The 15,150-nt window shown below is 21.1% G+C and overlaps 1 protein-coding gene across 1 annotated transcript; it reads right to left on the reverse strand.

The window, feature by feature from the left end:
* Window positions 1–803: 803 nt before the first annotated feature.
* On the reverse strand, window positions 804–1,659 carry LOC105361662 (uncharacterized). Its single transcript, XM_011498912.1, has 3 exons — window positions 1,609–1,659; window positions 1,095–1,340; window positions 804–953 (listed from the first exon to the last, which is right to left on the reverse strand). Exons 1-3 carry the CDS (start codon window positions 1,657–1,659, stop codon window positions 804–806), a joined length of 447 nt encoding a protein of 148 aa, XP_011497214.1.
* Window positions 1,660–15,150: the final 13,491 nt, after the last annotated feature.

Here is a 15,150-nt window from a genome sequence, read left to right on the forward strand (position 1 = left end):
ATTTATATTATTATTTAAATACACGATCATGTAATCACTAGATAAATCAATTTAAACATCATTGAAATCCGTTTAATTAATTACTGAAATTCATGTGCAAATTTATTATATTTAATATGTTGCTAAATATTAATAACACTAAAAAATATATTTTTGTATATGAACTCTAAAATTATAAAAGTATTAAATCAATATTTAAATAAGAACAGGAATGTACTTTATATTTATTACAAAATTTCTCAGTTTATTAGAAAGTAATAAGTTTGTTTTTCTAATAAACGTATTTCTAAATACTTTATCAGAATTATTTGATTTATTTAGCTTCGAAATTTTTTTTAGCCTGGATAGATTATTTTTCTTATTAAATATGAATTTAGTTATTGATTTAAAAAATCTCTCATTCGGAAGAATGTTATTCAAAAGTAAATCATAATACAATTAACTCATAAACTCTTTCAATTTATGAAAACTAAAATTTTTAATTACCATAATAAATAATAAATTATACATTTTTTATTTTAAGATATTTTGAAAACCGCTATTTAATATTTTAAAAAAATTTGTATATCACATGAATAAGAAAATATATCATAAAAATACTAATTTAGTATTAATAAGTAAATATATTAAATTTTATCTCATTCTATATATTGAAATTACAAATAGTTTTTAGTTAATTCGAAAATTGAAAAATAGAAAAAAGAACTTATCAAAATTTTAAACAATAATTATGTATTTACATAATTTACTTCATATAATTATAGAAAATACTACCACAGCTCATTTAACTACTAATAAGGTAACTAATAACTAATAATTTTACTGTAATTGATTTTGCTTGCCTCTTTTGAATGAATATCTTTTAATTCATTTACATATTTTTCCAAACCAGTCCATTGGGTATTCGTTGAGTCTTTTATGACTTCCAGTTCAGTGGTAAAAGAATTACGTTCCTATTTTTAAAATCGTATTATTTAAAATATATTCTTATATCATATTTTATATTATTTTCTGAATATTGATAATAGTTTTTAAAATCTTTATTACTTATTTGAATGTACGAAATATTTATTATAATATTGAATACTAAATACCATATCTGAATAAGTGAAACTTCCAGAGTTTCCAAAAAATGTTGTTCTTTTGCGAATTATGGACGAACAGTTGTTCAAAATTTTATTCTGAAAGTAATTCCGATCTTGCACTACGATTTCTTTAACGTCCCGTAGTGTCCTCTCTAGTTCTCTTGTTTGCTTTATTTGTGAAAGGAGTTTCTTTTCTGCTTCTAATAGTTCATAGCGGATATTTACATCATTTTGCACTAATTTTTTATGCATAATCTGTACAAATTTTAACAATAATAATTATATGTTAACCTTAACAAATGATAACAATAAAAATTATATATTATATCATATAATATTATTTATAATTAATAGCTAAACAAGGTTCAAATAACAATATATTGTATACAAACAATAAAATATAATTAATTAAAAATACTATTAAATATTTATAAATTATTTTCTTATAAATACGATATAATTTATTAGTTTCATTAATTTAAATGTTTTAATGTTTTATGAATTATATAATTTTATAACATACCTTAGTTAAATTACTTAGATCATCACTTGGTTTTGTAAAATCATTTTTCATATAAAAGTTAGTTTCTAAATTTTTAGAATTAAATATATTCTGATCCCTATTTTTCTAAAATAAGTAATGAAAAAAAGATGTAATTAGTTATGGAAAGATAATCAAGCAAAAAATATATTTTAGAAAATACAATAATTTATCTTCTCTAATAAATTATTGACTAAAATTATAAATTAATAATTATAATGAAGTAATGTTTTCTTATACCTTGATAAAATAATCGATATTTTTAGAACTCTTACAAAATAACTTTTTAAGCATACTGCTCCAAATATTGGCAAAATTTTCACAAAATAAATATTTTATACTTAAGGCCCAGCAATAGCTATGAAATATACAAAATGCTAAAAATATTTTATAATAAAATGATAATAGTATAATATATATTCTACATCTAAATTATTAACAGATTCAAGTAATATTAGTCAAAACTGATGTAAATATTGTTCATGATTTATATTATGCAATTAATAATAAATTAATGTTTTTAATAATTAAAATTTTATAAGTACTCAATTATTGTTAAATAATTTAATCTTAATAATTCTTAATAATATTTATATAAATAAATAAATTATATATTTTTCTTTTATTATATTACGAATGTTGTACATTATTTAAACTTGGTATTATTAATCAATTGTAAATAAATCATAAATTAATTAATAGTATAAATATATATACATATCTTTAATATGTGTATAATTATTATACTTACTTTGATTTACAAATTATTCTAATAAAAGTATATATATTATTTAAATGTTTGAAAATTGTTAAATTAAGTATAAAATTTGAGTTATCTGAATTGTTGGATGGCTTATAAATATTAATTCTTGAGATGTCATTAATCGTATTAAAATCCATTGTTAATATGACTATACGAAATGAACGTTTAAAGTGTAGTCAAACAAAGCTTTAAAATTATTAGATACAATAAAGATAGAAGGAAATATATGATCATATAGCAACACTGATACCGAATTCCAATAACATATTTCGTCGATTATCAAAGTTAAAGTTATATTGTTTTTGTTTTGATTGGAAGTACAGTAGGTAATTATAATTAGAAACTTGTATAGCTTTTATAAAATAAATTCAGATTTATATTTATAAAATATATGTTGATCTATTGTACATTTATTTCAAATTCGACGATAAAAATCTTTATACATTAGATTCCTATAAAAAAAATTATGACGCCGCAATAAATATGTATACTTTTCATTATAAAAACAATAGAAATCGAGTATCAATTATCAATAATAGTAAGATACGGCTTACCCGAACTGGTATGATATTACATCAAGATAAAGAAACCAATATATGCAACATAATACATTATACAGGCTAATATTATACTCACATCAATAAGAAAAAATCACTCAGCATAAACGAAACAATTACAGCTATACTTACTTATGTTGGTTTAATTTTACTTCACTATCATTTCATTATTTTATTTTATAATTAAAAATTTTTTTAATTTTGTAAAATTAATGTTTATTTCCGATATTTAAAAAATGTTTATATTTAATATGTACTCTGTAAACAATTTATTTTTAGTAACTATACATAGGCATTTTCAAAAATAAAGCATTGAAATTGTTGAATAATGAGTAAGAAATAAAATTATTTGACTTAACGATTATGTATGAAATAGAATATACTTAGAATACAGTTTCATTTTTTATTCCAATATACTTGATTGTTCATAATAATATAAAATTGAAATGTATTACATTGAGAACTTATAATTGTTAATTAATGATATGTTATAATATTTATCAATGTATCCTTTACATGAAATTATATATTTTACATATCAATCTTTTTTACTTTTTCTATACTTTCGATTAATTTAATATAAAGGTATATTTTTATAAATTAATAATGTATTATAATCTTTAATTACTTTACAAATAATTCAAATGTTATACATACACACGTTTGTATATATAGATTCTGTATATGTAACGCATGCATGCATGTAACTGATCGATTATATATAAATTAATAAACCTATATTTATTTATTATTGGTATTAATAATTAATTACTTAATATTCTCTTAATTCTAAATATAGTCGTAACATAAAACTATGTTTATATCTTTCTTTTTTCGTTTTAAGCTTACAAACAAATGATAAAAGAATTTTATCTTGTTATCAATCAAAATTTTATATTATTTACATGCATATTACCGAACAGAACCAGTTTACATTCATTTCTTTTAATCGTTGATCGTTATGTATGATCAATTTTATATGTCGAATCTATGGTCCATTAGATTCCTACAAATTATTGATAGTTCTTTATTCTTAATTGTCTCTGTATTATTATTATTATTATTATTATTATTGTTATTAATAACAGTTATTTATAGAAGTCGTTAACACCAGTGCTGTAAGTTTTATGAAAATTTACTTCTTAGAAAGTTCATTGTCAAGAGCTCGAGAAGAGTTGAAACTGGGCTAGATCGAAAGAGACATTCATAACTCAGATATAGGAACAGAAATTGTAGTAAAATTTCTGAATGTATCGATCCATTTGATGAATGTCTGTATTGCAGTAAATACAGGCTAAATCTTTATTTTTTCTTGTTGCATTTTCTAAATAAATATTTTTATAATTCTCGAAAGTTAAAATTATAATTTTTATTAAAAAGACTTATTTATTTTTAATAATACAAACAATATAACGTTATAATATTATAATTATTATGTGCAAAAAGTTAAAAATAGCAGTAAGCATATATATTAAACATAAGAAGTCTGTAATGCAGGAGGAAATCGTAAAAAGTTGTAAATCCCGAATAATTAGTAAACATTTTAATCGTGTGAACATTAAAAGTAAATATTTTAATCTTACTATGGTTTGAAATGCATTCCTTTGAATCTGGAATTCTGTCAAAGTCTAGTGTTGATATACAACCTTCTTTCATTTCTTTCTATTTAGATGCATAATTAAATAAATAGAATTATACTTGAAATATTGTATAATGCTCATCGCACATAGGCTAAATGTTAAGCATATACGTATTTGATAGGATCTTATAATTTTTCACTACACAATATACTATATGCAATTTTTATTAATTTAGAATCAATTGCGAATATAATTACACATACGAAAGTATCAGAATATAAAACAAATTGTTATTCATAATTGCGAATAAATTAAGTTAAATATATGGTAATATATATAATATATAACTCGAATTTAGTCATGAAACATTTAATACACAATTATTCTTTACTTAATAACTTAATGTATATGCATTATTTAATTTCAAAACTATAAGAATAAATTTATTAGAAAGTCATTACAATTTGTATCGGTGAGTCTAGGGATTTATTTTTTGTATTGACTTTATCAGTGATTTTATTTAATAGTTTTATTCAATAGTTATATATGTATATATATACAATTTCTTTCCATAGGACATAAAAAATCATGCTGGTTTAAAAATATAATATAAGCTATCATCAACAAGATGATCTATCGGAAAATTCGCAGATTGTAGAATCTGAAACTCAAATGTTAAACACCGACAATGTAGAAGATTTTTAAAAGCTTGACTCTTGTATGATATTGACGATATGTTGCAAAGACTTTTTGTTTAGAAATAACTTAAATTATTTTATAGAGAACTTGTAAACACTACTAAAGAGTATTCTATTGTGCAAAACTTCTGCTAATACTGTAACGACAATTATTTTAAATTAGTAAAAGCATAGGGCACTAGAATATGTAGTTTAAAAATATGACTCAAATCAATTCGATATCAAGACACTATCTGTTTACAAAAGCATGTTACAATATAGCATTATCGAGATCAATCGTATAGTTTATGAAGACTGAGAACCTTGATTTTATATTCTTTAAAATGTTCTTTCATTAAACCTAATTTATCGAAAAAAAATTTAATTTAACAAAGTATAATAATAAAATAGTAATAGTAAACATAGTAATAAAAATTAAATAAACATAATAAAAAAAATTATAAGAAATGAAATTATAAGTAATTAATAATTTACTTAAATATTATTAGTTTATATTGTCAGAATTTTCATAATAATTTTTTATATATAAAAATTAACATAAAAATTATCTAATATTAAAAGCAAAATATTTTCTGTCTCCCTAATACGGCGATCATAATATTACATACCCAAAAATGTATATATTTAATTTAAATATAAACGTTAAAATTAAAATACTTAATTTGTAAATAAATTTATGAAGATAAATATAAATAAATTTAACTTCATGCTTTCAAATATTTTAATTTGAATCTAAATGAACTTTTATTATTCATTGAAAGCAATTAAATACTTTCTGAAAATGTTTGAAAAAGCCCCTCCAGCAGTAAAAGAAATGAATTTTATTATTTTTAATTGAAGGCGTGTGAAAATCAATTTTCACTATAGAAATATACCATATTAAAAATATTATCTGACAAAATTCGAATTATCGTATGATAAAGAAATATTGTAGGAGTTTTAATACAATAAATAATGTCATTTAATTTGTAGATGGTATTATTATTATTATTATTATTATTATTATTATTATTAATGACAGTAGCGATAAAGGTCAGTCAGGTAATACTACTTTATGTACAGGCAAAGTACCGTATGAGGCATGTTAAATGACATTGCAACAGGTTACTCCAATTACTTATTTTCTAGTCTTATTACCTCACTGAACAATAACGGAGACCGTAGCCGGAATACTTTGAAAAAGATAGAATTTCGAATTCTAGAACAGAAATTTTCTTTAAATCAATTAAGTAAATTAAGGTCAAGTATGTTCGACACTGAATGTGATCATTCATCAATTTATACATATTCAAAACTTGTCGATCATGCGCATTAACTATAGTAGATACTTGTATAGTAGATACATAACTGTCCTTTATCGAAAAGTTATACATGCCACTGTATAAATATTTTGTATTATTTCCGGTAATAAATACTTGCAAAAGACTTTCCTTGAAAATTTTATTGCAAATTCAAATCATATTTAAGAATTTAATCTAAATAATAAACAAAAAAATATATCGTTTTCTTATCAAATAGATTAAGCAAATACACAAAAGCACTAATATGTTCTCGAAAATACGAAGCAAGGTCAGAGTAACCGATATTAAGAACCGTTTGCATCATACTCAAAGAATTTTTCGAGTTCTTAAATTTATATTCTCTATAAATTATGTTTGACACCCGATCGAAGAACTCGAGTAGTGATTGTAACACAAGCAAAATATTTTAAGCTATTGAATGTGTATATAAAAATTTCCAAACATCCCGGTATTAAAGGCGTGTGGCACTGACCGTGGAAAGTTTGAAGGACAGACAGGTCATTTATAGCATTTTTGTATTGACAGTGCAGCCAATATTAAATCGTCAGTAAGGAGATTCATTTTTTTTTTTTTTTTCTTCATTTGTTTTTTATATACATGGAGAATGAATGTTCTGTGTTATAATTGTTTTTTTTTTTTTTTTTTATAGAAAACATAAACATTTAATAAACGAATATAGCACAACATATTCGAAATATAAGTCGTTATAATTAATAAATAATTTATTTTTATTTATTTAATGAATTATATTTTGGGGTAAGCTCAATTGCTATTTAATAAATAATACCAAACACATTATGGAAATTGAATGAAAAAATATTTCTACCTAAAGTATGTTGCAAAGTGAAAATAATATAAATACCTATAGATTTGATGGACGGTGCACGGAGACTACTTTTTATAATTTGATAGAATGGTTTTTATGCTTAGCTCGATTTACTATTGTTCACATTAACTTTATCGTTTATACTAATAAAAGATCATATTTCAGCAATTACTTTTAATTATGTCCGTAGAGTATTACATTCATTTACGTATTATTTTTTGTATTAATTTTTTTATAGATTATTTATTTTCAATGTTTCTAATAGATAATGTAATTCTTATATATTGTAGTTTATGCGATAATCTCAATTATTATGTTATTGCATTTCTTCATTCGTAGTCTTATATCCGAATATTGTATAGCATTCTATTTGGAGTACTCACATTGCAACTGCTATTACCGTAACAACTATAACGTTTTTTATATTATATTCTTATTATATTACAATGTTTTTGATCATTAAATTCTTATATCAACTAGGTTTTATTTTATATAATTAATTATTTAAAAGGTTAGCTTTATCATAGAAAAACTACTAATTCATGTTTGGTCATTCATTCATATAATTGCAGCAATTGTTTGCAATTATTTATACAGATATTATCATAGAAGTTATATAATTATTAAAAATTTCCTTTTCTAATGTTATGTTTTATTTAAGTATATTCTACAGTGTATATGTACAATTTATTTCTGAATGAGAATAATATTATATTGTATGTACATTTTTGACAGATATAAAAGTAAGCTTTTATCTATCGACGGAAACTGTTAATTCTTTTCTGTTGATCTTAATAATACAATTATTTACGGCTTATCTATGATATCAAGTCAAAGTCTGATATATAATTTTGTTTTAATTTAAAACTTGTTTTACGTTACATACCAATTTTAACGAAAAATTCTATAATAGGATATGGATACTATAATAAATTAACATATTTACTTTTTTATAATTTTCAAGATTTTCATTTTGATTATATTTTTTAGCTAATAAATTACACGTTTTACAATATTAAATTATAATATAATAATTAAAGATTAATATTCGGTAAAGAAAGAAACTTATGTGAAAAATAACATAAATTTTAAGTTTTAAATTTTAAATAAATTACACAATGAAATGTATAATTGTATGAAAATATAATAAATAAACGCGTAAAATAGAAAGTAAATGAAGGTATAGATCGATAAAAAGCGAATATAGAAAAAAAAGTATTTAAAATGATGTAAAAGAGATAAGATTTATTATTTAAATATAATATTATTTATTAATTGTAAAATTTACTCCGCTAAAATGATTATTGTAAAAATAAAAATAATATAATTTAATCAAATGACATCAAATTGCATTATTCGTTAAAAATATGAACATATTTCAATTATATGAATGACAAAAGGATATATATATATATATATATATATATATCTATTAAAAATTTATTTATTTATATAATAGTATAAATAAATGAAATATTCGGAAATTAATTTTATAATTATAAGTTCTACAGGTAGGATCCTCAGAATTCAAAAGTTAAGTTATTTAGAAAATAAGTAGAACATACAATAGTTAATAATATTAATTAATAAAATATTTAATAATAATAATTAATAAAATAGTTAATTTTTTAAATAAAATAGTTATATAAAAGAAATTTTTTTTACTATGATTATGTATCTATAAATATTTCTTTAATAAAGTATTTAAATAGCAATTATTAAGTGTACAGTGTTTAATGTTTATTAAAGTAATGCATCTATAATACATAAATTCGGCGATAATAATCTTTAAAAATGGTGATTAATAAATAAGAATATGACATAAAATAAAAATATGAAATATCAAATAAAAGCGAAAAATTTTAAGATTTTATTGTGTTTGTATAATATAATATTTTAATAACTTTTATTATTATAATCATCAGAAAAGCTATTTTATTTTATAGAATTACGTGTCTAGGTATTAGCTTTCGAATTTTATGCAATTAATTGACGCAAAGCCTTAGGTGTAATAATAGAAAAATATGTCATCCATTAGATGAAAGATTATGTATAAAATTTAGTCATAATGCGTAAATAGAAATATACATAAATCAAATAGTGATTGTCTTTGCAATATAAAATTTTTTCGTAGCGTAGGCATTGGTTGGCTGACTAATAAAAAAGAGACAATGTTTATATTTTAATGGCATGACTACATAGACAGGATGGCTATTGTATGGATGTGTGAGGTTGACATCCCACATGAAAGGCCGCGGCGCTACAAATGATCGCATACGTTGTCATTTTATTTTGGCACCTCGCGTTACATTATTAGAAAATAAAGATGAGATTATGAAGAAGAAAAAAAAGATAGAATAAAAAAATGAGAATTCTTTGATTCAATTCTTTGAATACCCAGTAAATTTAAAATTTAATATATTAGAATTATAATAAAGTGATAAATTATATCCATTGAAAATTATATTTACATGTAGTAATACAAAATAAATGTTTTGAATTATTCGTATATTAAGCATTATTAATATTGCTTTTAAATAATCCTTTTTTTTTATAATTTACGTTGAAATTATCAACAAATATTGGAATATTATTATTTTATATAAAAATGAAAAAGTATACTCGTACAGTTTTGTACCAAATTAAAATATGATTCAATACTTATATGAGAGATTGTTAATTACTTTAAAAAGTTTTATGATTTATATTTAAAGTACTTTTAATTTTGCACATGCATTAAATATGAACTGTGAATAAATGTATTTGTAATTGCAAGATTTTTTTTTATCACAATTTATTCAAAACATAGATTAACTTTTAAATTTATAAAATCTCTTGTCGGCATATATATATATATATATATATATATATATATATATATATATATATATATATATATATATATGTAGTCTTATAAAAATATACTCCTATAAAATTTTAAACTACTAATTTAAGAATAAATAAGTTTCTATATTAGAATAAGAAAATCATTATAGTTTTTTTATAGATTACCTATATTTAAAAGATTAGTTATTAAATAGAATTACTACCGAGTTTATAAACGGTGCTTTATTTAAAAATCATATATTTAATAAAGTAAAAATTAGAAAGAATTTGAAATAAAAATGTTTTATAATATCTTATCTATATAAGATAGAAAAGATAAAATCTAAAAAATGTATAATAATATTATGATAAATTTTTAACATAATTTCCAAAAATAATTAAGATTCACGTTATAAAATCATTTGATTCAACAGACAATAAAATTTAAGGAACTAATATTTAATTTTATATTATTTTTATGAAATTTCTTATTACGAAAAAGTATGTATAAAAATATGGAAAATTTATAAGCAATAGATTTTTTTTTTATATACTTGTAGACTTCATTATTAAATATTATTTCTTTTAATATAATATTTACTTAATTAGATTTTGTAAATTCCAAGATTATAAGTTTATATTTTTTCAAATTCTAATATTTAAACAAATATAAAATATAAATATATTTATTTTTCTAGAAATTATTGTTCTTATTATTACCATTACTATTACTATTATGATTATTATTATATTATTAATCTTGTATGAAATTACGAATCGAGAATATACTAAATATATTTCTGCAAACTAGCTTGAGAAATATCGAATGCAGTTAAAATTTTTTTTATTTCATTTTAGAAGTAATAAACAGTAATTGATGCGTTTGTATCATTATTTTAATAAGGAATTTTTTTAATTAACTCAACATACGTGAATAAAATATACTATAAATATAAATATATCTACAATATAAAAAATAATTTCAAATAATATGAGTGAAAATAAAATTGAAACAAGTAGCAAAAACATCAAAATTTTATGAAATTAAGGTAGTTTATACAAAAAAATTTCTATCGGGGCGATAAACAATATTTTTTTAATTAAATTAAAAAGAATAAATTTAATGTAATTATTATTAGTAACATTTTTAATTTTATTAGATGAAGTAAATTACAATCAAGGAAAGGTTTTCAAATCCTTGCATTACTTTAATTGTCTTCATATCTATTCTATTTAAGTACACCTTAAATTAATATAATTGATTAAAATAAAATTTTTTAAAATTTTGTATTTAAGTAAGAAATTTGTAATATTGTATACAAGAAAAGACAGTATAAGCTCACGAATGTATAATGGATTGTACAATAATCTCGTATTAATGCATTATGGATTATGATTTTGTCCTATACATTTGAAATTTAAAATATCAATTTAAAAAAATACATTTATATAATTTTTAAACAGGTATTTAATCTTGTTATAGTAATTTTAAGTGCAAGGTAATTATTAATATTGTTTCAATGCTTAATAAAGATTAGAAGTACGTATTCAAATCTACGATAATTGAAATATTATTTATATTTAAAAAAAAACGTGAAATACACTTATATATAATTAAATAAGATGTTTTAAATTATTATTATTATTATTTTAATTATAGATGTGTGTAATAGGAAGTTAACATTTATTTAGAAATACGCCATAAAATAAGTTTCATTTTAAAAAGAAATGTGTTATTTAAAAGCTATAGTAAAATTAGGACTATCCGATTTAAAATTTTATGTTCTTTAATACGACCATATTACAATATTTATGGAGTAATCACAAATTATTTTTAAAATATCAAAAAAGTTATCTATTTGTGTAATAGATAAGCAAAAATACTAGCTGATATAGTAAATATTGGAATAAGTAGAATAAAATAGAAAGTAAAATGAAAAAAATTCCGGACGGAAGGACCAGGGTAAACAAGAAAGTAGCGAAAACGAACGCAATCACACGAGAATCGAATAAGAAAAAAAAAATATTTATATATATATATATATATATATAATGATTATTATATTAACAGTTGAAAATTTAACACGTAGTAATTATTGAAATTAGAATTTTCTGCTATAAGCAAATCATTTAGTTTCATTTATCATTTGTTTCGTTCATAATAGTTAATCTCTATATTATTTAATTATTATTACTTATTATTTAATTATGATAATTTTTTTAAACTAATCATATGAATGTGTGTATATATGCGCGCGCGCGTGTGTATAAACATGAAAATAATATAATGTTTTTTCTGAAAATATATTTATATAAATAAGAGAAACGCCATGATATTGACGGTTTTTAATTTCTTTTATAAAATAGACATTCGAAATAGATAGAAATTATCAATGTAAACTAATACAAGAAAAAATGATAAAGAAAATAGAACGAACGATCTTTTATATTTAATAGTGTTTACGTATTTGTATTGTTGCGAAGAAGAAGAAGAAGTATAACGAAAAAAGAGGAAGTATAGGAACGATGGTCAAACTGTTCGTATACATGAATGAGTATTCGAAAGTGTAGTTTGTCCTTCAATCGTGACTCGCCGTATCTGTGACACCAAGAATTGATGTGTCAGCTTCGGTATTTTGAACTAGTGTTGCAGAATATGAGTTCGCAGTTAGCCCCATATATACCTACACATATCAGGGACAAGTTTCACCGGAAGCTGTTTTTCAGATTACGATTCTTTTAAAGAGAAATGCTTATTTGTAATCGTTTTCGTAAATGACTATTAAACTATGAGCATATGCGGTCAAAATAAAATTTAAGTAAAGTAAACAGGCATAATTAAATTTAATTGTAAATATATTAGTTTAAATTCAATTAATTAAGTGGATTTATACAGTCAAATAAATAGTTATAAAAATTTCTTCTATTATTAAATATTTAAATGTTAGTTTTTATTTCATTTAAACAATCTTATTTCGATTTCTATTTTCTTTCTGATTTTTTAATATTATTATTAAAAATAATTCTATTAACTACCTATCATATAAAAAAATATACATGTATTTATTTATTTGTTTTAATGTTAATGTTTTAATGTTTTAATATTAATGTTTTAATGTTTTAATGTTTTAATGTTTTAATGTTAGATGTTTTAATGTTTTAAGGTTTTAATGTTTTAATGTTTTAATGTTTTAATGTTAGATATTACACTTATATTAAATTATTATATCATCCAATATTTACTTTTTAATATAAATTTTTTTTGTGTGTTTCAAATTTAATACGAAAAGAATAGAATAATAACTTATTAAAAATTTTTTTAATTTATGCAAAATATTTTCATTATTTATGTGATGTAAGCGAATTAAAATTTAACGATAAATTTTTCATAAGTTAAATATTTATTAAAAAATAAATCATTTTGTAATAATATGTATATAAAAAAAACTGTATTATTTACGAAATCAGATTATGCGTATAAAAATTTTGCGGTAAGCCATTTCATTAATTCAATTACTTAATTACGAAATTTGATATTCTGCAATGAGAAATAATAAAAACACATATTGTTACATATATACCCGATTATTCCATATGTAAATAATTTACATTCTTTCACATCATGTAAAAATAATTACTTTGCGTAATATTAAAGTTTACAAAATAAAGTCGTTTACAAGTGCGTGAACAAAAAACTCATGATTATTATTCATGTTTTGTGTAAATTGAAGTAGTATTATATTTCGATAAGTTTAATTTAACAACAGATTATTCCACTTCAAATGCATTATTGGTCTTTAGAACTGATTGAATATATTGCTTATATTATGAATTTTTAATTTTGCTACAGTAGGGATCGCAGAGCCCATCGAGGTGAATTTTTTTTTTAACTTACTACACAGTACTACTTACTACATAAGACAATAGTATATTGTTATTCTCTTTTGTTGTAAGACTCAAATATATTCTGATTTATCATTTTTATTCCTTTAATAACTGACATAATTGACGTTGTTGTCGTTCATGCTACCTACCGGTTTTATCATTAAATCCATTTTTTAATATTTCTGAACAAACAATAAACTATAAAATTATATTTGGTAGTAATTTCTCGCAATTTTTACGCAAATATTTGATCTTGTTTGCGCATGCGTTTATAGATGCAATCCGCTTATAATGCAGGCATGGCAAATGTGTTTAGGCACGTGAGGCTGTACATGTACATATAGCAGGTTAAACCAGATATATGTTTGCATTTAACAACGCAATTGCTGATTGTAAATTATAGAAATATTTAATATTCGGGTGTGATACAAGAATGCTTCAATTGTAATATTAAAATTTACATAAATTATATAAATTTTTACATATTATATGCTTAAAAATTATTTGTACAGTGTCCTTTAAAAAACAAAACGATGTCACTGAAAAAAAATTGCTGTTTTGGTTAGATTGTTAAAGCACTGTAAATATTAAGATTCCTAATGTTATATTATGCACTATATATTAGAAATATTTTAGTTGTAATATTCCACAAATATTAATTTACTTGTGCGCTTGTGACAAAGGCTTAAAAATATTTCTACTTAATGTTTCAAGCATATAGAATTTGGATTATATAGTATGTAGTATGTAGTTGTTATCCATTACGAACATTGTCAAAAAATATATTGTTTAAATATGATTCATAGATAATAATACATTTGTTGTAAAGCAATTAAATATAAGTATTTCTGAAATATTAAGAATCCTAAACGAGCTCATTTTATCTTATAGGATAACCAGAGTTTTCTATTTTTTCTAATATTACATTAACTTTAATAAAATAGAACAAGTTATTTGATCATTCGCAGTATTTGGCATGACGCGACTTCATTCTAGTAACGTTTATGAGAATTAGTTATATTATACAGTAAAAATTTTTGTTAAATAATTGTTTTTTATACGTCACTTTGGTGCATGCAAGACGGCTG

Source organism: Ceratosolen solmsi, unplaced genomic scaffold, assembly GCF_000503995.2.
Source record: "Ceratosolen solmsi marchali unplaced genomic scaffold, CerSol_1.0 scaffold30, whole genome shotgun sequence".
In the NCBI taxonomy this organism is placed as follows: domain Eukaryota; kingdom Metazoa; phylum Arthropoda; class Insecta; order Hymenoptera; family Agaonidae; genus Ceratosolen; species Ceratosolen solmsi.

Excerpts from the sequence above, each read along its gene's own strand:
- LOC105361662 (XM_011498912.1), bottom strand. The coding sequence starts at position 1,659 with ATGAAAAATGATTTTACAAAACCAAGTGATGATCTAAGTAATTTAACT. Across the intron at positions 1,341-1,608 it reads ATCTAAGTAATTTAACTAAG|ATTATGCATAAAAAATTAGT; the intron begins GTATGTTATAAA and ends AAATTTGTACAG. Across the intron at positions 954-1,094 it reads GTTTCACTTATTCAGATATG|GAACGTAATTCTTTTACCAC; the intron begins GTATTTAGTATT and ends TTTTAAAAATAG.